The sequence below is a fragment of the Odocoileus virginianus genome, chromosome 14, assembly GCF_023699985.2.
Source record: "Odocoileus virginianus isolate 20LAN1187 ecotype Illinois chromosome 14, Ovbor_1.2, whole genome shotgun sequence".
Lineage (NCBI taxonomy): Eukaryota > Metazoa > Chordata > Mammalia > Artiodactyla > Cervidae > Odocoileus > Odocoileus virginianus.
The window spans coordinates 28,428,476-28,452,274 of record NC_069687.1 but is presented as its reverse complement, the minus strand read 5'-3'; the positions used below and the strand labels follow the sequence as shown (position 1 = coordinate 28,452,274).

Below are 23,799 nucleotides of genomic sequence, written 5' to 3'. Positions count from 1 at the left end.
CCTCTGCCTTTTCTAAATCCGCTTGCACATCTGGAAGTTCTCAGTTCACGTACTGTTGAAGCTTACCTTGGAGAGTTTTTAGCTTTACCTTGCTAGCATGTGAAAAGAATGCAATTGTTCAGTAGTTTGAACATTCTTTGGCTCTTTGGTAGGCGGCATGTAATTTTTTAGTTTCACCTCTGTGAGTATCCATACCTTTCTCTGAAGAAATGTTAATATATTAGAGAGATAATGAAAGATGTATTTTTCTTGGGTATAGGAAATTATAGAGCACTTTGGTTTAATTTATGGTATCCACCAGCTTTAATTATACCCAATAGCTTGGTTGTTTTTTTTTATAAGTCTAAGATTTAGAGTTTGGAATCTTAGTGATCTTGTTTTTCTGTTTCTTGAAACATTTTGCTATTTTGTCATCCTAAAGGTTATTTCCTCTTTACTCATCACTTATTTCCAACTATGCTTTAAAAAAAAAATAATGCAATAGCAAAATTGTTTTGGAAGCACCTCAAAGGATGGTACAGTAGTGAAATAAGTGGAAGATACTGCATTGCCCAACATTTTGCATCTTTCAAGATGGTATGAAAGAAGAGAGAGACACTACCTTTAATTGTTGGCTTTTAGTTTTCCTTCAACACAGTTGAGAAGTCAGAATTATTCATTCTCTGTTCATACTGTCAAAAGATAAGAAAGTTAACACAAAATATTTGACAGTTATTACATAAATAAGATGAATGCAAAAACAAAATGACGCTACTCAAGACATATGATAATGGTGAAATTGATTGCATGAGCAAAATCTCAGCATAAAGGTCTTTACATACCATATCCTAGATCAGGGATCCCCACCCCCCAGGCCACGGACTGTTAGGAATCAGCCACACAGGAGGTAAGTGGCATGCCAGTGAGGGAAGTGTCCGTCTGTGTTTAAGAGGCTCACGTCACTCCCTTTAAACCTGAGCTCCACCTGCTGTCAGACCTGGAGAAATATTATATTCTCATAGGAGCTGCAAAGCTCCTCCTGTAAGAATCTAATGCCTGATGATCTGAGGAGGGGCTGAGGTGATGCTAGTGCTGGGGAGGCACTGCAAATACAGATGATTATTAGCAGAGAGATTTGACTGCACAGAGACCACAGTCAGTTGCGTGCAGACTACTGTCAGAACCCTGTCAGTGAATGGCAATTATATGTGTGCATGCTAAGTCACTTGAGTTGTGTCCGACTCTTTGTGACCCTGTGGACTGTAGCCTGCGAGACTCCTCTGTCCATGGGATTCCCCAGGCAAGAATACTAGAGGGTTGTGTTTTCCTCCTCCAGGGGATCTTCCCAATCCAGGGATTGAACCTGCGTCTCCTGCATCTCCTGCATTGGCAGGCAAGTTCTTTACCATTAGTTCCACCTGGAAAGCCCAGGTGGCAATTGTATAATTTATTCATTATATATTACAATGTAATAATAATAGAAATAAATGCACAATAAATGTAATGCACTTGAATCATCCCCTCCCCCCATCTGTGGAAAAATTGTCTTCCATGAAACTGGTCCCTGGTGCCAAAAAAGTTGCGGACCACTGTCTGAGATGAATTTTTTCACACTGAAGAATCAGTAAATGAACAGTATATTTCTAAGGAACTGAAGAATCAGTAAACGAACAGTATATTTCTAAGGATAAAAAAAGAAAATAAAGTACTCATATAGTTAATAGGAAGGACTTCATTATGTAATATTCTGTGACAATATTCAGAACATCCCATTTTGCTCGAAGTATATGTGGCAGAAATCTTTCTTGTTTTGTGATGTTTGTGAACTAAAATTTACCTGATGTGGTGCATTAATGGACAGATCATCAAGGCAGGTATGTATTCAAAGGTAGTTGGAAGTAAATAGATGGTGTAGAAATTAAAAGATTCATTAGATCATTCCAAAACAAAAAATTAATGTTTTGCAATTATGAATCAAATATGGTCATCATCATCTCTCTCTCTCCAGCAAAATATGAGCCATAAAACATTTCAAAACTTTTTAAAGCATTGTATGTTGACAATTCAAATGCAGGAAGAAGAACTGGAAGTAATGAAGAGTTGGAACTCATTAGAGAAATACTTAAAATGTGGAACTAGCATTTACAGATAGACATGTTTCATGTTCTGCATTAAAGTTGATGAGCAGTTATGTTCAGAAAACATGGTCCATTTTGTCTATATGTGGAGTAAGAATTTGAATTTGCTATAATTCATATTGAAAATTTTCTTATAGATTTTCATTATCCCTTATTTGTATGTAAATGGTCAAATAACCTCAAAAATGCTGAAAAGGAGAGAATGAGGTTCAGCGGATCCAAATGACATTTCTCCTGGTGGTAGCTCAGCTGGTAAAGAACCCACTTGCAATGCAGGTGAGACCCTGGTTAATTCCTGGGTCAGGGAGATTAAAGAATCCACCTGCAATATGGGAGACCTGGTTTTGATCCCTGGGTTGGAAAGATCCCCTGGAGGAGGGCATGGCAACCCGTTCCTATATTCTTGTCTGAATAATTCCCAAGGGCAGAGGAACCAGCGATCTACAGTTGATGGGGTTGCTAAGAGTCAGACATGACTGAGCGACTTTAAGCACAGAACAGTACAACATTGAGAGTTAAAAGATCTCAAGAAAACTGTTAACAGTTCATAGGCTATTTAACCATCCCTCTCCCTTGTAGTCTACAAATCTAATGAGTTGGTAGAAATGGTAGGATTGGTTATTTTATTTGTTCTGGTTTTTAAGAAGAAAATACAGCCTGAATTTACTCAGTATTCAGTTCAGTCGCTCAGTCATGTCCAACTCTTTGCAACCCCATGGACTGCAGCACACCAGGCTTCCCTCTCCATCACCAACTCCCAGAGCTTACTCAAACTCATGTCCATAGAGTTGGTGATGCCATCCAACCATCTCATCCTCTGTCGTCCCCTTCTCCCACCTTCAGTCTTTCCCAGCATCAGGATCTTTTCCAAGGAGTCAGTTCTTCACATCAGGTGGCCAAAGTATTGCAGTTTCAGCTTCAGCATCAGTCCTTCCAGTGAATATTCAGGACTGATTTCCTTTAGGATGGACTGACTGGCTGGATCTCCTTGCAGTCCACGGGACTCTCGAGAGTCTTCTCCAACACCACTTTTTATGTTCAAAAGCATAAATTCTTCAGCACTCAACTTTGTTTATAGTCCAGCTCTCACATCCATACATGACTCCTGGAAAAACCATAGCTTTGACTAGACGGACCTTTGTTGGCAAAGTAATGTCTCTGCTTTTTAATATGCTCTCTAGGTTGATCATAGCTTTTCTATGAAGGAGCGAGGGTCTTTTAATTTCATGGCTGCAGTCACCATCTGCAGTGATTTTGGAGCCCAAGAAAATAAAGTCTGTCACTGTTTCCATTGTTTCCCCATCTATTGCCATGAAGGGATAGGACCGGATGCCATGATCTTAGTTTTCTGAATATTGAGTTTTAAGCCAACATATTCACTCTCCTCTTTCACTTTCATTAAGAGACTCTTTAGTTCACTTTCTGCCATAAGGGTGGTGTCATCTGTGTATCTGAGGTTATTGATATTTCTTCTGGCAATCTTGATTCCAGCTTGTGCTTCATCCAGCCCAGCATTTCTTAAATAAGTTAAATAAGCAAGGTGACAGTATACAGCCATGACGTACTCCTTTCCCAATTTGGAACCAGTTTGTTTGTTCCATGTCCAGTCCTAACTGTTTCTTGACCTGCATACAGATTTCTCAGGAGACAGATCAGGTGGTCTGGTATTGCCATATTGTCTTTAAGAATTTTCCACAGTTTGGTGTGATCCACACAGTCAAAGTTTTAGCTTAGTCCATAAACCAGAGGTAGGTGTTTTTCTGGAACTCTCTTGCTTTTTCGATGATCCAGCGGATGTTTGCAATTTGATCTCGGGTTCCTCTGCCTTTTCTAAATTCAGCTTGAACATCTGGAAGTTCATGGTTCACGTACTGTTGAAGCCTGACTTGGGGAATTTAGAGCATTACCTTTCTAGCATGTGAGATGAGTGCAGTTGTGCAGTAGTTTGAGCATTCTTTGGCATTGCCTTTCTTTGGGATTGGAATGAAAACTGACCTTTTCCAGTGCTGTGGCCACTGTTGAGTTTGCCAAATTTGCTGGCATATTGAGTGCAGCACTTTCACAGCATCATCTTTTAGGATTTGAAATAGCTCAACTGGATTTCCATCACCTCCACTAGCTTTGTTCGTAGTGATGCTTCCTAAGGCTCACTTGACTTCGAACTCCAGGATGTCTGGCTCTAAGTGAGTGATCATGCCATTGTGGTTATCTGGGTCATGAAGATCTTTTTGTATAGTTATGTGTATTCTTGCCACAGAATACAGTCTACGGTCTTCTTAATATCTTCTACTTCTGTTAGGTCCATAACATTTCTGTCCTTTATTGTGCCCATCTTTGCATGAAATTTCCCTTGGTACCTCCAGTTTTCTTGAAGAGATCTCTAGTCTTTCCATTCTGTTGTTTTCCTCTTATTTCTTTGCATTGATCACCGAGGAAGGCTTTCTTATGTCTCCTTGCTATTCTTTGGAACTCTGCATTCAAAGGGATATATCTTTCCTCTTATCCTTTGCGTTTAACTTCTCTTCTTTTCTCAGCTATTTGTAAGGCTTCCTCAGACAACCGTTTTGCCTTTTTACATTTCTTTTTCTTGCGGATGGTCTTGATCCCTGCCTCCTGTACAATGTCCCGAACCTCTGTCCATAGTTCTTCAGGCACTCTGCCTATCAGATCTAATCCCTTGAATCTATTTGTCCCTTCCACTGTATAATCGTAAGGGATTTAATTTAGGTCAAACCTGAATGGTCTAGTAGGGAACTTCTTCCTCCAATTTAAGTCTGAATTTGGCAATAAGGAGTTCATGATCTGATCTGAGCCACAGTCAGCTCCTGCTCTTGTTTTTGCTGACTGTATAGAGCTTCTCCATCTTTGGCTGCAAAGAATATAATCAGTCTGATTTCTGTATTGACCATCTGGTGATGTCCACGTGTAGTGTCTTCTCTTGTGTTGTTAGAAGAGGGTGTTTGCTGAGACTGGTGTGTTCTCTTGGCAACTCTATTAGCCTTTGACCTACTTCGTTTTGTACTCCACGGCCAAATTTGCCTGTTACTGCAGGTATCTATTGACTTCCTACTTTTGCATTTCAGTCCCCTATAATGAACAGGACATCTTTTTTGAGTGTGTGTTCTAGAACGTCTTGTATCTCTTCACAGAACCATTCAACTTGAGCTTCTCCACCATTAGTGGTTGGGGCATAGACTTGCATTACTGTGATATTGAATGGTTTGCCTTGGAAAGGAACAGAGATCATTCTGTCATTTTGGAGACTGCATCCAAGTACTGCATTTTGGACTCCTATTGACTATGATGGCTACTTCATTTCTTCTAAGGGATTCTTGCCCACAGTGGTAGATATAATGGTCATCTGAGTTAAACTCACCGATTCCAGTCCATTTTAGTTCACTGATTCCTAAGATGTTCACTCTTGCCATCTCCTGTTTGACCACTTCCAGTTTGCCTTGCTTCATAGACCTAACATTCCAGCTTCCTATGCAGTATTGCTCTTTACAGCATCCGACTTGAGTTCCATCACGAGTCACATCCACAACTGGGATATTTAATCCAGATATTTAACCATCCTTCTCCCTTGTAGTCTACAAATCTAATGAGTTGGTAGAAATTGTAGGATTGGTTATTTTATTTATTCTGGTTTTTAAGAAGAAAATAGCGCCTGAATGTAAGTTTCTTCCAAAATTCTACAATGATGCAGTTATTGTTTTAATAGCATTGTAAAGGTAATGGAGCATGACATAGCAAGTTTAAGAAATACCTAAAGGTAGTATGTCTTTTTTCTTCATTCTCAACATTATAAAATATTAAATATAAAGAAGATAAATTTGTCAGAAGTTTTGTAGACATAGAAAATCCTATAATTTGACCTAGAAGAGTCCAACAATGTTGAACATTAAATTTGGGCTAATGGAAAGATTGTGTTTTGTGTGCCAAGAGAAGGGGAAAAAAATGTTTTATCAGTTACTTAACTGTGTTATCCAGAGTTGAAACAGATACACTCAACAGTAGTTTCCAGAGGAAAAAAAAAGCACATTTAGTAATGTAAGTCACAGAAGCTACCTACATTTTCTTGAGATTATTTTTCCCCTCATTGCCTTTCAAGGTCAGAAATTAAACATTCTACATCTATCCTATGGTGACTCCTCTAGAAATTTCACATTTTTAATTTAATCTGAAGTTAATCATTACCTTTACTTTACCTGTTTAGGAAGGTACCTTTACATTACCTTCCTAAACAGAACAAGGACTTAAAATGCTCAACTTTGTTCAGTTGCCTCTTCATTTTGTGCTTTCATTGTTTTTAGATTTTCTAAACCCTGTGACAGTTGTTGGACGAAACTGTCTTATATAGCCAGTGATTATTTAAATTTGCCTTCAGATTTACCTTTTTTTTTTTTTAACATTCATTCATCCTGAGATCATTTTCTTTCTTCCTAAAGTAAATCTTTGAGAATGTCCTTTAATACGGGTTTACTAAGAACAGATTTGTTTTGTTTTGTTTTTTTAATCTCAGATATCTTCATTTCTCCCTTCTCATTCTTGAGAAATCATCACTTAGTCTCTAAGGAATTTTTTTCCTCAGCCTAGTTGTGCTTCTCGCTCTTTGGTGTTTACATTTTCACTCAGATGGATTTTGGTGAGAGTTCCTTATTTAATCTTACTTTGGATTAGTTGGGACTCCTGGACATGAGGATTGTTATATCAGACATTCTATTTAGATGTTTCCTCTCTCCCATTCTTTTTCTTCATTTGTAGCTCCAGTGAGTTGCAAGTTACCATTTTTTACTCTTTCCTCCTGGTCTTTTAACATCTTTGATATCTTTCATCTCTGTGTGCATTCTGGGTAGGTTTATAGATTTTTTTTTTTTTTTTTTGGCCAGCTATGTCTAATCAGTTATGCCTTTCTAAGATTCTAATTTTTATGTACTGTATTTCATTTCTTAAAATTGTTTCCATTCATCTGGTTGTTTTTGATTGACCTCTTGGTCTTGGTTTTGACTATCTCTTTGCTGCTGCTACTAAGTCACTTCAGTCGTGTTCGACTCTCTGCATCCCCATAGACGGCAGCGCACAAGGCTCCCCCATCCCTGGGATTCTCCAGGCAAGAACACTGGAGTGGGTTGCCATTTCCTTCTCCAATGCATGAAAGTGAAAAGTGACAGTGAAGTCGCTCAGTCGTGTCTGACTCTTAGCGACCCCATGGACTGCAGGCTACCAGTCTGCTCCATCCATGGGATTTTCCAGGCAAGAGTACTGGAGTGGGTTGCCATTGCCTTCTCCAGACTATCTCTTCAGTGTGCTTATTTTCTGTTTTGTATCCAATAATTCTAATAATTGTAGTTTTCTCAGTTTTTTAATAATTTTGCAAGCTCTTGCTCATAGTATCTTATTTTCTTATGGGTTTCATGTTTGATTGAGATCTCTTTCTTGCAGGATTGTAGCATTAGAGAGAAATCTGGATTCTGTGACACCTGGAAGCATTGTCAGCACAGAGATAACTACTTGGTTTGGTGTTTTCCCTGGTCAGATAATGTGAATTCCAGAGCCCAATCTAGGAGAGTGCTCACTTGTTAAGTATTATCAAAGAAGAGCCTTCTCTCCTTTACCTAGAGCCAAGGCTCAGACAAGAAAGTTTCCATACAGTTCTCCCTTAAAGGGGAAAGTGGGCTTTTTCCTAATTCACTTTCTGTTAGTTTCTTGTGGGGGTTCCAAAGTTCTGAGTCTTTACTTCCCAATGCCTTTGATGTCTCTCTTAACACAGAAATTGGTATGTATAGCAGTTAACCAGGAGATTTGGAGCCCTAGATAAGACTATTATAGGTTTAGGCAACAGACCTCTGGCCGCTCATGCACTGCTGTTTTAATGGAAAACAAATACTGTTTCTCTGTCACAAGATAGAAGGAAGCATTTTGCTTAAAGAGGTAATAAGAGCAGGAAAATGAACGGTGAATACCATCACAGATCTTAAGTTAATATTCTGTATCATAAAATGGTGATTCTCAAACTTTATGGCTCTGGGACCCTTCTAACTTGTAATTATTAAAACCCCCCCCAAAAAAACCACTTTTGTTTATGTGGATTACACTAATATTTACTGTATTAGGAATTTCTAAAATATTTATAAAATTGTTTTAAAAGTAAAGCCACTACATGCTAACCAAGAATATCTTTATGAAAAGGAACTATATTCCAACCATGAAAAAAGTAGTGAGATGAGAAGCATTGTTTTTCATTTTTACAAATCTTATTAGTATCTCTGTGGATATAGAGATAAGATGGTTGATTCATTAAGATGGTTGGATTCTCATATCTGCTTTTGCATTTAGTCTGTTGCAATAAGTTGTTTGGATTAAAATATATGAAGGCAATTTGTAATTGAAAAAGGAGAACCAGCCTTATGGACCCTCTGTAATCTTAGGGACCCTTAGCCGTCCTTGGATCACATTTTGAGAACCACTGTATAGAAATTAACTAAGATGTAGGATTGTGTTCCCTGTTACTAGATGCCATGTATGTGGACAAGCCATTTGTACACATAACTTGTTGTGATTTCAGTAGTGACTGTAGATTTAGTAGTGTAATATAAAGTCAGGTCATATTAATGGAATTTGAAAGATGGGCCCAGAGTTGGGTATAGATTCAGGTTGAGGCCAGTAATGTACATGTAGAGTTGTATTGGAATAACTAGAAGGGAGTATTTAAAGTTAGGGCTGGTTTGTTAGTCATTAAAGTTGCCTGTCTGAGAATTCTGTTCTAATATCTTATGCTTCCTTTTTCCCAGAGTAATGCATTAACTAATTAAAAATAGATAGAAGGACTTAATGATAACAAGTCACTTATTTTCCTTCTCCCTGCCTCCCAATTCCACTTCCCAGGGACCCTCACCTTTAATATATCTTGGTTTTATTTCTAACCTCCATATCACTAAATAGTATGCTGTGTTTTTATATCTTAATTTATTAACTATACATTATATTTTCTTAAAATCATGGTTAGGAGTTCGTATATACACTCTCATGCTTCTCATATTTCTCTTCCCAAATTCAGTAATACGGCTGTCTCTCTTCAACAATACTGTCAGTTCTGTTGTAGTTCCATCACAAGCTGATAGTATCTTGGTACTGTTAAGAATCTTTAAATTCTTCTGCTTTACTTTCCCTCTTTCTCCACTCCATCCCTCTACTCAGCTATAGTTTTCCTTGTGATAGCATTTACATTGTGTTCTGCAATCGTTGACTTCCCGTGATTTAGGTTGATTCTAAAACTTAAAAGCAAAAACCATTTCATTTTTATAACTGTAAATAGTATTTACTGTGGTGCCAAGTACTGATCTATGATTAGAATTCCTAGTGTATTCCATTTTATAACGCTGTATCACTTAATAATCTTTCTAGGCTCAAGTTCAAATGGGTTTTCCTTTTTTTACACTCCTAGTTGCTCAGCTGTGATCATTATTTTTCTTGACCAGTTTCATATTTCCTAAAGTCTTTCATTATCCTGTTTTTCACCCAAATCTTCTTGGTGCCTTGATTATATCCTGAGATTTCACCAGTCTCCTGGTCTGCTGTCTATTGTCCAGTCATCTGTTTTCCTGAACATCTTTCTCCTGGAGGCTTCTGTCCTTCCTTTGATTGCAGTCTCATAAACTTTGCCTTTCTGGGCCTTTGTATTACACTGCTGACCTGGGCTTTTATCACTCTCCTAGTTTGAATCCACTGTTTGTGGAATTGCATGTTATTTTTCTTGTTTTACTTTTTGCTGAAGTATGTTTTCATGTAGCTTCCTAAGAAAAGGCATATAGGAGGTAAACTTCAGACATTAAATGTCAGAATCTATATTCTGTGTTAATAGTTTAGCTGGGTGCAGAATTCCACATTAATAACCATTTTCCCTTGAATTTTCAAGACGTTACCATATTGTCTTCCGACCACTAGTGTTAAAAATAAGTATGATTTTCATTTAGTTGTATGTAGGTAACCTGTTTGTTTGTATCTGGAGAGTTAAAGGATTTTTTTCTCTTTGTCTTGAGGTGTTGTGAAATGCTAAATGTCAGTGTTGTCCTTTCTTTCTGTTCTGCACTCTGTAGACCTCTGAATTTGAAAATATTCCTCTGTTCAAGAGTGGGGAAATTTTATTTCTTAATTTCTTCTATCTGCTTTTTTCCTTTTCTCTAGAATTCCTTCTTGTTAGAATTTTAGACCTGCTATATTTATCCTTTCTCTTTAATCATTTTCTTTATCTTGTTCATGTCCTTCATTTTTATCTTCTAACTGGTGTAAAGTTCTTATTTTATAGATACAAATTGGAAATTTTGAAAATTCTTACTGTTGCTTTGAGTTATCCATTTCCTGTGGAATCATTCTTGTTTCTTTTTCAGTTTATAGTAATATCTGGTCATTTTGGCTGGCTGTTTATTTTGATAAGACTTCTGACTGGCTTCGCTTTCAGCTTTGTTGTTGTTCAGTTGCTAAGACGTGTCTGATTCTTTGTGACCCCGTGGACTGCAGCATACCAGGCCTCCCTGTCCTTCACTATCTCCAGGAGCTTACTCAAACTCATGTCCATTGAGTTGATGATGCCATCCAACCATCTTATCCTCTGTCACCCGCTTCTCCTCCTGCCCTCAGTCTTCCCCAGCATCAGGATCTTTTCCAGTGAGTTGGCCCTTCGCATCAGGTGGCCAAAGTATTAGAGCTTCAGCATCAGTCCTTCCAATGAATATTCAGAGTTGATTTCCTTTAGGATTGACTGGTTTGATCTCCTTGATGTTCAAGTAACTCTCGTTGTCTTCTCCAACACCACAATTTGAAAGCGTAATTTTTTTGTCACTTAGCCTTCTTTATGGTCCAACTCTCACATTTGTACATGACTACTGGAAAAATCATAGCTTTGACTATATGGACCTTTGTCAGCAAAGTGATGTCTTTGCTCTTTAATATGCTGTCTAGGTTTGTCATAGCTTTCCTTCCAAGGGCAAGCATCTTAATTTCATGGCTGCAGTCACAATCCGGAATGATTTTGGAGCCCAAGAAAATAAAATCTGCCCTTGTTTCCACTTTTTCCCCATCTATTTGCTATGAAGTGATAGGGCCAGATGCCATGATCTTAGTTTTCTGAATGATGAGTTTTAAGCCAGCTTTTTCACTCTCCTCTTTCACCTTCATCAAGAGGCTCTTTAGTTACTCTTTGCTTTCTGCCATTAGGGTAGTATGAGCTGCGTTTCTGAGGTAGTTGGTGTTTCTCCCAGCAGTCTTCATTCCAGCTCCTGCTTCATCGACCCAGCATTTTGCATGATGTACTCGGCATAGAAGTTAAATAAGCAGGGTAACAGTATACAAACTTCATGTACTCCTTTCCCAATTTTGAACTAATCCATTGTTCCATGTCTGGTTCTAACTGTTGCTTCCTAGCCTGTAGACAGGTTTCTCCGGAGACAGTTAGGGTGGTCTGGTATTCCCATCTCTTTAAGAATCTACCACAGTTTATTATGATCCACACAGTCAAAGGCTTTAGCATAGTCAATGAAGCAGAAGTAGATATTTTTCTGAAATTCTCTTGCTTTCCCTATGATCCAGCAAATGTTGGCAATTTGATCTCTGGTTTCTCTGCCTTTTCTAAATCCAGCTTATACATCTGCAAGTTCTTGGTTCACATGCTGTTGAAGTCTAGCTTGAAGAATTTTGAGCATTACCTTGAAATGAGTGCAGTTGTGTGGTAGTTTGAACATCTTTAGCTTCGGTTCTTAAGCTGAAGGTAAACAGTTCAGGAATGTGAAACATACTTTTTTACTCTTTAATATCAATAATATCCTAAATTCTCCCCCCTCAAGAGAAATGCCATTCCTATTTTATGTCTGATTATTTCTTAAGCTTTCTTCCCCATGTTGATTTCCTATGTTTGCTTCATAATTTGTTTTTTAGTTTGTTGCACTTTAAAAGTGACTGAAACTGATTAGATTTAATTTATTCACAAAGGATATTATCATCTAAATAAAAGCGTCTGGCCTCCTGGTTGTTTGGTAAATGAAAATCTGATTTCACAGATTATTTCTGTGGCACAGGATGTGGGTTTTTATTTTATGTCCTGTTTTACATAAGATTGGTGGTGGGGGGACACATGACTTGTGGGATTTTACTTGCCAACCAGGGATTGAACTGGGGCCGTTGGCAGTGACAGTTTGGAGTTCTAACCACTGGACTGCCAGGGAGTTCCCTATTTAAGAAACAACTTAAAGACAGTTGTGCGTGTGTGCTCAGTTGGGTTTGACTTTTTGCGATCTCATGGACTGTAGCCCACCAGGCTCCTCTGTCCTTGGGATTTTGCCAGGCAAGAATACTGGAGTGGTTTGCCATTTCCTTCTCCATAAAGATGATTAAGTCTTAAATTTTATATAGAGGTATAACTTAACATCTTTTATTCTAACACTTGAGACTAGGCAAAAACCTTAATTTGAACTTGACCTGAATTCTTAAAAATTGTTTAAACTTAGCTGCTACTGCTAAGTCATTTCAGTTGTGTCTGACTCTGTGCATCCCCATCCCTGGGATTCTCCAGGCAAGAACACTGGAGTGGGTTGCCATTTCCTTCTCCAGTGCATAAAAGTGAAAGTGAAGTCGCTAAGTCATGTCCGACTCTTCAAGACCCCATGGACTGCAGCCTACCAGGCTCCTCTGTCCATGGCATTTTCCAGGCAAGAGTACTGGAGTGGGTTGCCATTGCCTTCTCCGGACTATCTCTTTAGTGTGCTTGTTTTCTGTTTTGTATCCAATAATTCTAGTAATTGTAGTTTCCCTTCTCCGTAAACTTAGCTACTTGATATTTAATTGCATTAGTGTAGTCCAGTGTGGTCATCTGTGTCATGTAAAAGACCGTTCTTCTAAAGGTATTTGAAATTGAAAGAGAATTTCCCAGATGGATCTAAGATAACAGATTAGAGAATCTTCATTCTTAACTGCTGTCAGCTGCCCTAGCCCTTGACTCCCTGGGAACTGAGAGTGGATCATCATCCTTCATGATGCTTTGGTGGAGGCTGTGGTTCCAGTCCAGATTATGGTTAGGGACCTGGTTGTACAGAGCAAGTTAGATTAGTTAACCTTAAGGATGTAAATATATGGTAATTGCTAAATGCACTGACATCTTTTTTATATGGCTGCTGGGAAGAGTGACTATAAAATTTATTGTTCAAATTGAGACATAGGAGAGTGAGAATACTATTAATAAATATGTGGGGCAATAGGCATAAACCAGAGCACAAGGTTATCCATCCCTGAGCTGTGTGGACTTCTATAGATCAGAGGCAGTATACATCAAATTGCCTGCCTAGTATACTTGATATTCCTGTTTTACTCCAACTTTTGCTTTTTGTCCTGTAGGACATATTTTGGGGAGCATAAAATGTGAACAGATGCTTGATAAAGAGCAGTGGGATGAATGGAAACAGTATAGGAATTCAAGACTCTCTGGATTCTTATGTAGCCATATAGCCTGCATGTGCAAAATCTTACCAGTAAATGTTAAATACAAGTTCCACAGAACTGGTGCATTTATGTTTTAAACATGATTCTTTTTCTCAGTTCTAGGAATTTTGAAGAAGTACACGTTACTGGAATTTTTCTTAACGATGTGGAATTATCCATAGAAAATGTCAATACCCATCTAATTTCCCACTATTGCAGTTTAAACTTCCTTTTTCCTGTCTTATAATTGGCATTTATGTAGAAAATGTTAGCTAATTTTTAGTGTCAAAATGTGGAAAACCTCATCCAAATAGAAATTATAAGAGTTTCTTTGGACTCTGTTCTAAGTTTTTGTTTTTTTTTCTTTTTCATATTGGGCTGAAATCTGCCACCCTTCCATCCATTGGTTCTAGTTCTGTTCTCTGGAGCAGCATGGAGTAAGTTTCTTCTATTAGAAGGCAGCTATCATATCTTCCAAGGTCACCTTTTCTAGACTGAATGGCCCCAGGTCCTTCACTTTTTATGTAAAATAATACCCATACTTATAAACTTCATACTGATTCCTTTTGAATACATTCTAATTGTCAGTGTCTTCCAGTGTCTTTACAGTTAAAATGATGGCCCCAGGTTTTAATTCTATGCCATATTTTTTTTGGTATTGTGCATACCAGTGAAGAATATCCTGTACTGTAACCCATGAATCAGGCACACTAGTTTATTAGTGCAGCTTCAGCTGTGTTAGGTATTTTTTTTCTTAGGTGTACTTTTGACTCATATAAAAACATATGGTCATTAAAAAAAAAAAACATATGGTCAACTAAAACCTGTCAGCTAAATAACTATTGGGGCTATCCTTTTTTTTAAGAAGGCATTTCTGCCTTGGTAATAGAGCTTTAGCAGGTGTGATTGTGAATGTATTACTTACTCAGAGAACCTAAAACAACAAAAACATTTTTATATACTAAAATCTGTGGGCCTTGTTTTATGTGACTTGGGCTCTCAAGTTAAAAATTAAAGTAAATGTCATTTTAAGAACTTTACCTGAAGATTAATTAGAGTTTTGAAAAATGTTTTTGTCTCTTTGAGGTCTAAATAGTTATGATTGCAAAGCATCTGACTTAGGTCTCCTTTTGCAGCATGTGCTACATTTTTAAGAGAGAAAGAAATGTGTATAATGATTGCTGCCTATAACCTGGAAAATGTATCTAATATAATAAATATTGCATTGTACAATCTGTACTCTAGAGAAAGAACCTCAGCACTGTTGGCATTCTTTGGATAATTCTTTGCTGTGGATAGCTGTCCTTTATAGGATATATAACAGCATCACTGACCTCTACCCACTAAATACCAGTAGCACGCGTCACCACCTTCTCCTTTGCAGTTTGATCATCAAAAATATCTCCAGACATGACCAGGTATCTCCAGGAGGGCATAGACAACCAGGAGGTTCTCCCCTAGTTGAGAACCACTGCCTTAGAGCATCAGAAGTATTTAAGTCATGTCGGTAACAGTTTCTGCCTTAAATGTTTTCCATAATTGGACCTAGAATACAGTATTTTAAAACTACAGAACATAATAAAGAACTTTACATACAGCAGATACTTTTTTAAGCTTCTAATTTGATCAGTTTTTCTTCCTAATACTGCTTCTTATCTCAGTTTGTCCTCCCTGCTTTGTGATAATGATCTTTTGATCTGAAACAATATATGTGACTCTCTTAATTTATTCAGATTAAGGGATGAAAATTATGCAACAATAACAAATACGGTATTTGGTTAGGTGGTTTATTAAGTTCATACCTGTTCTTTTGTAGTCCATGATTAAATTACTGGGAAATGTGCTTTTAAGTTGATTGAACTTCTAGATTTTAAAAATTGAAATTGTATTATGTTTATTCTTCTACTCCACAATATAGCCAGCAGCCAGCTTCGGGTGTAGCCTACTCTCATCCAACCACCGTTGCTAGCTACACTGTTCATCAGGCTCCAGTAGCTGCTCACACAGTTACTGCTGCCTATGCACCAGCAGCCGCCACAGTTGCAGTTGCCAGGCCTGCTCCAGTAGCTGTTGCAGCTGCTGCAACCGCTGCTGCTTACGGAGGTTACCCCACTGCACACACAGCGACTGACTATGGTTATACACAGAGGCAACAAGAAGCACCTCCACCACCACCTCCAGCTACTACACAGAACTACCAGGTAAGAAAGCTGCTGCTTTCATTAGCCTTAACGTACAGGTTCAGTGGCATCAGTGTTTAATGTAATGTTCAAGCCAATGCTTTTCAAACTTGAGTCTTGCAAAATATACCTCTAATGATAGAGAAAAGTGAATGTGTATTCCTAGGTAATCCAGGGGCACACTCCAGGGATTAAGCCTCCTTGCAGTGAGTTTTATATTAATAATCCCCCAGTCCATTTCACTTCACTCTATATATATGTTTGCTTTAATTTAAAAAAATTAATGGCTAAATATGTTAATCCTATAATAAGTTTTTGAGAGAAATTAAGACATATAAGGTCTTCTGTCCCTTGTTGGTACTGTGGTATTATTTATCCACTTGGGACACCCCTATGTCTATTTTGAGAACCGTGACCTTCAGATATGTAGGACAAACAAATTACATAGTGTCAGGACTTCCCTGGCAGTCCAGTGGTTACCTGCCAGTCCCTGGCACTTCCACCACAGGGAGCGTGGGTTCAGTCTCTGGTGTGGGAACCCGCATGCTGGAATGCCATTAATCAAAGCAAAATTATATAATGTCTTCCTAAAACACGGTGGAAATCCTATTGCCTATGTGTACTTCTTCCTTTGAGATACTCTTTATCTGTAACAGAAATTGATCCTGCTCTTAAGTCATCTAATTCCTTCTTATTAGGTTTATGGGGACATAAAGCTCTTAATTTAAAAATGTGGTCTCTTTATGTCTGGTATGGCACTAAATTACTACTTGCTTATTTAATAAATTTGGTCCTAATTCTTTTAACCCATTTTTTGTTTGTTTGCTTTTAAGATCTGGTTTTTAAAGTTTCGGGCTTCTGATTTTTTAATTTTCTTTCTAAAATAAAGGGATTTATTTTGTTATCTAAGAAATTGACATATGGATCAGCATTATTAGCATTTGCTATTAATATTTAGCAGGTTTCTAAACTCAGAATTACTTTGATGTGTGATTGTTTTCCTTATGACCAAAGACAGAATATAATAAATTTTATTATTTTTAATAGGGTGTATGAAGCCCATCATTTTCTGGGTCCTGCCTGCATCAGTCTTACCTGTGTGCCTCCCCAGCCCTCCTCACTATATGCAGTGCTAGAATTCACCCAGCTCACCTTGATTTTTATTGCTTTGGAGATTTGTAAATAATATTCCTTTCCCTTAGAACTTTTGTTTACCTTCCTTCCACCTGGAAGCTCTTACTCATCATTATGTTAATAAATAGTGGTAAATAAGGGCGAACAAAAAAAAAGCTGAAACAGTCACAAAGCTTAGAACATCCAGGTGTTCTTTACTTTGGAATCCATCTTTAAAGCAGATCCACCATGCAATTTTTAAATAAAATTAATTTTTAAATAATGTTTATTTTAAAATGTTTTGATGATTTTTTTTTTATTTTAAAAGTTAAGCATGCTGCTTTAAATGATTTTGACCTTATTTGATGAAGTCCCAAATGAATCCCCTTTGTATTGAATTTGAATCTTCTGTTTATATTCATACATATTTAGGTTTCTGTTTTCCTTTATTGGGTTTTTAGTATGGCAAAGATGAGGTTTTTTTCCTCTGCCACTTCACTGATAGCAAGATTTTCTTTCATTCTCTTTCTTTAGGATTCGTACTCATATGTAAGATCCACAGCTCCTGCTGTAGCTTATGATAGTAAGCAGTACTACCAACAGCCAACAGCAACTGCTGCTGCTGTAGCTGCCGCTGCCCAGCCTCAGCCTTCTGTTGCTGAGACCTACTATCAGACAGGTGAGTTTATTAACATACCACCCTTTCATTGTACACTGTTGAAACATATTATTCAAGGTATTATTTAATGAAGATAGACTTTTGAACCCATCTAAACTTGTTGTGTTATATTACCTTGAGAGGCAGGTTCTAGCCATGTCCTCTTTCTGTATAAAAATGCCTTTGAGTCCCAAAGAGAGAAGGCCCTGGAGGCAGTTCACAATGTTGTCCTTCTCTCTTGGAAGTGTATTTCATGTCTGGTCTTCAGCTTACAGTTCTTTTTCTGCTGAAATAAGCTGTACAAAAGAAGTTGTGGCAATAACTTCTGGCTGCCTGCTTTTTGCCCAAAAATGCCCAGACATACCTTCCTTTGTAATTACTGGAGGCCCTGATGGTGGTTTCCATTTTGTGGACCCATATTTTTAATTTATCTTTCTCTGGTCTGTAATGACAGTTGGTTTTGTTATCAGCCACTGATAGTACAATATATATTAACAGTTTGAATGCAGGAACTGTTTTGTTTGCAAAGAAGCCTACATATCTGTAGTCTTTAAAAGATGGATTTTTCTCATAGAAATTTAACTGAGCACCTTTAAGACCAAAGCTCTCTGAGTTCTGAAAAGTTAGTCAGTTCAGTTGCTCAGTTGTGTGCAATTCTTTATGACCCCATGGACTGTGGCACGCCATGCCTCCCTGTCCATCACCAACTCCCAGAGCCTGCTCAAACTCATGTCCATCGAGTCAGTGATGCCATCCAACCATCTCATCCTCTGTCGTCCCCTTCTCCTCCGCCTTCAATCTTTCCCAACGTCAGGGTCTTTTCCAAGGAGTCTTCACATCAGGTGGCCAGAGTATTAGAGCTTCAGCATCAGTCCTTCCAGTGAATATTCAGGACTGATTTCCTTTAGTATTGACTGGTTTGATCTCCTTGCAACCCAAGGGACTCTGAAGAGACTTCTCCAACACCACAGTTCAAAAGCATCAATTCTTCGGCACTCAACTTTCTTTATAGTTCAACTCTCACATCCATAGAAGACGACTAGAAAAACCATAGCTTTGACTAGACGGACCTTTGCCAGCAAAGTAATGACTCTGTTTTTTAATATACTGTCTATGTTGATCATAGCTTTTCTTCCAAGGAGCAAGCATCTTTTAGTTTCATGGCTGCAGTCACCATCTGCAGTGATTTTGGAGCCCAAGAAAATAAAGCTGGTCACTGTTTCCATTGTTTCCCCATCTATTTGCCATTAAATGATGGGACTGGATGCCATGATCTTAGTTTTTTTAATGTTGAGTTTTAAGCCAGCCTTTTCACTCTTTTTTCACTTTCATCAAGAGGCTCTTTAGTTCTTCGCTTTCTGCCATAAGGGTGGTGTCATCTGCATATCTGAGTTTATTGGTTTTTCTCCCGGCAATCTTGATTCCAGCTTCATGCAGCCCATCATCTCACATGACATACTCTGCATATAAGTTAAACAGTGGCAATATACAGCCTGAAAAGTAGGAGACTTCTTTATTTTTGAAGGACCATGAGAGTGTGGGTAGACCCTTGAATTAGAAAAGAGTAGAATTGGTTTCCAGCCCTGGTGTTACCAGTATCATGGGCAAGTGATTTTTTTACCTCATTTCATCTCTTCTCTCATTTGTGAACAGGGTAGTTGACTCAGCTCTTTCTAGGATACTTTCAGATCTAACATTGATTTTATGAGTCCCTTGGAAAGTGGGTTAAAAGTATTTTGAATTACAATGATCCTGGCTTTCCTTATAGTCTCCTTTCTAACGATTTTTGGGTACAATGAGCTTTAATAAACTTCCTGATTAATTACCAAGGTTTGATGGATTATGCTGAAGAGTACTGAATTAATCATGAGTCAGAATACCATGGTATAGTCTAAAATCTGACATGACCATGTGACTTTTGTAAATTATTTAGCTGTTGAACATCAGGGTTTTCTTGTAAAATGTTGTACTCATCTGTATGTCATGTGGATCAGATTTCCTACTATGTGTAGAAAAAGTTTTATAAACTGTTAAGTACTGTTTGTTTAAGGTACATTTACTTAAGCATGAATGAGTTTGGTCCCTAATATTTGGGCCTTTCTCAGAAAATGATATTTGTATGCTTTAGTGATCCTTAATAAGGGATTAATTGTTAATTTAGTGATGATAAGTCTCATAAGATTCTTAAGGTATTCAAGTGTGTGTGTGTGCGCTCAGTCATGTCCGACTCTTTGTGACCCCATGGACTGTAGCCCACCCACCAGGTTCCTCTGTCCATGTAATTTTCCAAGCAAGAATACTGGAGTGGGTTGCCGTTTCCTACTCCAGGGAATCTTCCCTACCCAGGGATCCAACTTGAGTCTCCTGCATCAGCAGGCAGGTTCTTTAACACTGCACCCCGGGTATACATTGGTTTTAATGTGTTCAAAGATAGCAGAAGGTTCAGGCGAGACATTAATGATAGCCATTTAAGAATAGCTGCACTTGAGCTATTGACATTTGAAGAATTAAATAAGTAGCTCCTTGTGGGTTGTAATTAGCTTGAAGTTCACTGTGGACAAATCAGTACAATTCTTTTAAATGGTGTATGAACAAGTTCCATATGATCAAGCATTGATAATTTTACTGTAATTTAAATTATACTTTGAGACACTCTCTGTTTTGTTCCCAGTATTAAGCATAAATCTCAAGTATACTGGCTAGCCCAAATATACACACACACATTCTTTCCTTAAACCTTTGGTTTATTTATTTATTTATTTATTTTCCTTAAACCTTTGTTAATGACATGGTTTAAGTAGTGTTGGTATTTCAATTAGTGGCAAATCTTGACAAAATGTCATTTCAGAAATATGTAGAAAGCATCTGGGAAGGAATAGTAATTTATATAGATGTTGTATTTTATGAAGTTGGTAATAAGAATTTTACTCCTTTTATCAAGGAGAAATTGCTAGCATAAAATTTCCAGTTGATGATGTTCTATGTTTGTTTTTTTTTAGGATATTGGTACAGTAACTATACTGGTTCGCCTTTCTGATTTTCTTATGTCTCTTTTCCAATTTAGCCCCTAAAGCAGGTTATAGCCAAGGTGCAACTCAGTATACACAAGCCCAGCAAACTCGACAAGTGACAGCCATAAAACCAGCCACACCAAGTCCAGCTACCACCACTTTCTCCATTTATCCTGTATCCTCCACCGTACAGCCAGTAGCAGCTGCAGCTACTGTGGTGCCATCCTATACCCAGAGTGCTACTTATAGTACCACGGCAGTTACTTATTCTGGTAAGACTGATAAAGTGTGTTTAAGTGAGTAAGCGAATTAGACTCACTGAGAAACTGTCTTGGTTTTCTGTGGGATGATCTTACTCCCAGTACAGCAAGAATTGAATTAATTGATAGGTGTTAATACAAATATTTGTACATAATGTGACAAATGAACCGTACTTTTAAGATGTATGCTTTTTTTTTTTTAATGTCAGCAAATTTTAGAATGTAAAAATGCCCTCTGGGCTTTTAAAACCTTGGTCCCAGCATTGCAGTTAGAGAAAATAACATCTAGTATTCTACAGGGTCATTTCCTATCTGACTTTTCCAGATAAATTTGAAAGTTCAAGGTTAGCTTCAGGAAGTACCAGTGACAGATTATTTACATTGTGTTTTCAGCTCACAAGGAGTTATATCTTCATATTTACTATCAGGAATAAGTAATCTTGAAAATATTGGGGGCCTTTATAAACATCCATAGATGATGGTTATATAACACATCTCTTGGAAGAACAGAGTAGATTTATTTTCCCTAGTAATCATATTTTTCCTGGCCAAGAATAATCACTAAAACCTTGCTGTGCCCACTGTTCTTCCTAATTTTCCACTGAGGTACCTTGTAGTATTGGAATGCTTAAAGTCACACATGACTTTTTTGAAGACACTTAGCGTTGTACTAATGTATAGTTTGTTGTTGGTTTTGCATTTTACTTATTCCTTAGTATGCTATCTTGTTCAATGGAAGATTTAAGGTGGCATAGGTAATTTCATTTTTCATCTCTTGATGTTTTTTGGTAGTTGAGGTGTTAGAAGTAGCCACTGAATTTTTTAACTTTTTTTATTTCTCAAAGATTTTTTTAAATCTCTTACTCTGTGTCGAATGCTGTGCATGGTGTTAGGGATACAAATTCGTCAGGCATGATAAGTTTGGGATCAAGAGTTCATTGTGGCTGAAATACAGAATACACAGGGTAACAGGAAACTGAGGCTGGAAATGTCAGCGTGGAAAGCCTTGTGTGGTCTGCTCTGCTGTCTCGTACTTTACCTCGTGGGCAGACAGGATGCCAAAGAGAGCTCGAGAAAGGGGGCAATGGACAGATTTGTGAGTTAATTAAGACAGCCGTGTGGAGATGAACTGACGTGAGGAGGTATTATTATTGTTTGATTTGTTACTCATGATGGCACAGACACAACTTTCCTGCCTTTCTCTGGTTAACTAGTTATATCTGTAAATGGAGTTGTTTCACTGAAATCTATTTGGACACTTAAGGAAGAAAACCCACATCAGCTTTAATAAATAAGGAATGTGATAGTATCCTTTCCTATTCCTTGTTTTTCTCTTGCATCTATTCTTCCCTTTATCTTTCTGCCTCTCTCAGACTTTGTCTATCTCAGTTGCTTGAACATACCGTACACAGCATGAAGATAATTGTTTCTGTTTACTGCTTTAGTATGTAAGTAATATATCATTTTTAAAACTCGAAGCAGTTGATTTAAAAAGGAGAAAAAATTAAATTACTAGGCATGTATCCCTAGACACTAATTACCATTAACTTTTTAATGCATGTCTCTCTATACTTTCTTCCATACAATTATGCATATATAAATATCATGGTTTCTTAATAAAAAGTGAATTTTGTCTTATATGTACTACAGTGTAAACTGCTTTCCTTGTTGTGAATGCCCTAAGTATAGAGATACACCATTCCCTGGTTCATGTTTTTTCCCCAATTTTAGGAAATTTTCTTCTGCAGAAAAGTGAAAAAAGCAGACAACAGATGCCCATACAACATTTAGGTAGATTCACCAAATATTATTTTGTTACGTTTGCTTAACTCTCCTCTGTTTAAACACATTTTCAAACAGTTTAGCAATGTTTCCTTGTTTGCTAAGTTGCCGATGACATGGTACCTTGCCTGGAATTCTTCCACATGTATTTCCTAAGAGTAGGAGCATTCTTTTATATAACAAAATGCAGATAAGAAATTGGACGTAGATATTATCTAATAAATTTTCTTCAGTTGTCCACAAATGTCTATGGCTGGACTTTCTCCATAGTTGATATATTTGTGCTTTGTCTTAAATTCAGGGTCCAGTCAAGGATTATAGATTATATTTGGTTATTAGTTTCATTTTCCTTTGATGTAGAATAACCCCTGGGGCTTCCCTGGTGGCTTAACAGTAAAGAATCCACCTGCAATGCAGGAGATGTTTGCAGTGCAAGAGACTCGGGTTCAATCCCTGAGTTGGAAAGATTCCCTGGAGAAGTAAAGATTCCTACTCCAGTATGCATGTCTAGGAAATCCCGTGGACAGAGGAGCCGGGGGGTGCTGCAGTCCACAGGATCACAAGAATTGGGCATGACTTAGCCACTGCACCACCACCACCACAGAATAACTTCTATTTTTATATTATCTCTCATGACCTTGATTTACTTATTTACTGTGTGGTTGTGTCAGGTTTTCATTGCAGCACACCGGGTCTCTGCTTGCCACAGGCTCCAGAGAGTACAGGCTCAGGCTAAGTACAAGCACGGGCTCCAGAGACTGCAGCCTCAGTAGTTGTGGTGTGCAGGCCTCGTGGCATGTGGGGTCTTAGTTCCAGAAACAGGGATCGAACCGTGTCCCCTGCATTGGAAGCTGTATTCTTAACCATTGGACCACCAGGAAGATCCCAGCCTTGATGTTTTTGAAGAATTCAGACAAGTTGTCTCGTAGAATATCCCACAATCTGGATTTATCTGATTTCTTTATGTTTAGATTCTGGCAGTTTTTTAGTCAGTAGAACTACCTATGTCAGCATTTCATTTCATCATATCAGGTACATGTAATAAAGTGAAAATCGCTCCTTCATGTCCGACCCCTTGCAATCCCATGGACTATACAGTCCATGGAATTCTCCAAGCCAGAATACTGGAGTACATAGCCTTTCCCTTCTCCAGGGGCTCTTCCCAACCCAGGGATTGAACCCAGGTCTCCCATACTGCAGGCAGATTCTTTA

At 37.9% G+C, this 23,799-nt stretch overlaps 1 protein-coding gene across 3 annotated transcripts in view; it reads left to right on the top strand.

Annotated features, from left to right (window-relative positions):
- ZFR (zinc finger RNA binding protein) overlaps positions 1–23,799 on the top strand; it is an 80,397-nt gene that overhangs the window by 9,779 nt on the left and 46,819 nt on the right. For 2 of the 3 annotated variants that reach the window (XM_070476545.1, XM_070476547.1), the window contains exons 3-6: positions 13,997–14,020; positions 15,502–15,784; positions 17,411–17,555; positions 20,599–20,817. In XM_070476545.1, the coding sequence (XP_070332646.1) occupies positions 13,997–14,020; positions 15,502–15,784; positions 17,411–17,555; positions 20,599–20,817 (671 nt within the window). The remainder of the gene's footprint in view (positions 1–13,996; positions 14,021–15,501; positions 15,785–17,410; positions 17,556–20,598; positions 20,818–23,799) is intronic. The other variant, XM_070476546.1, reaches the window with a different exon arrangement.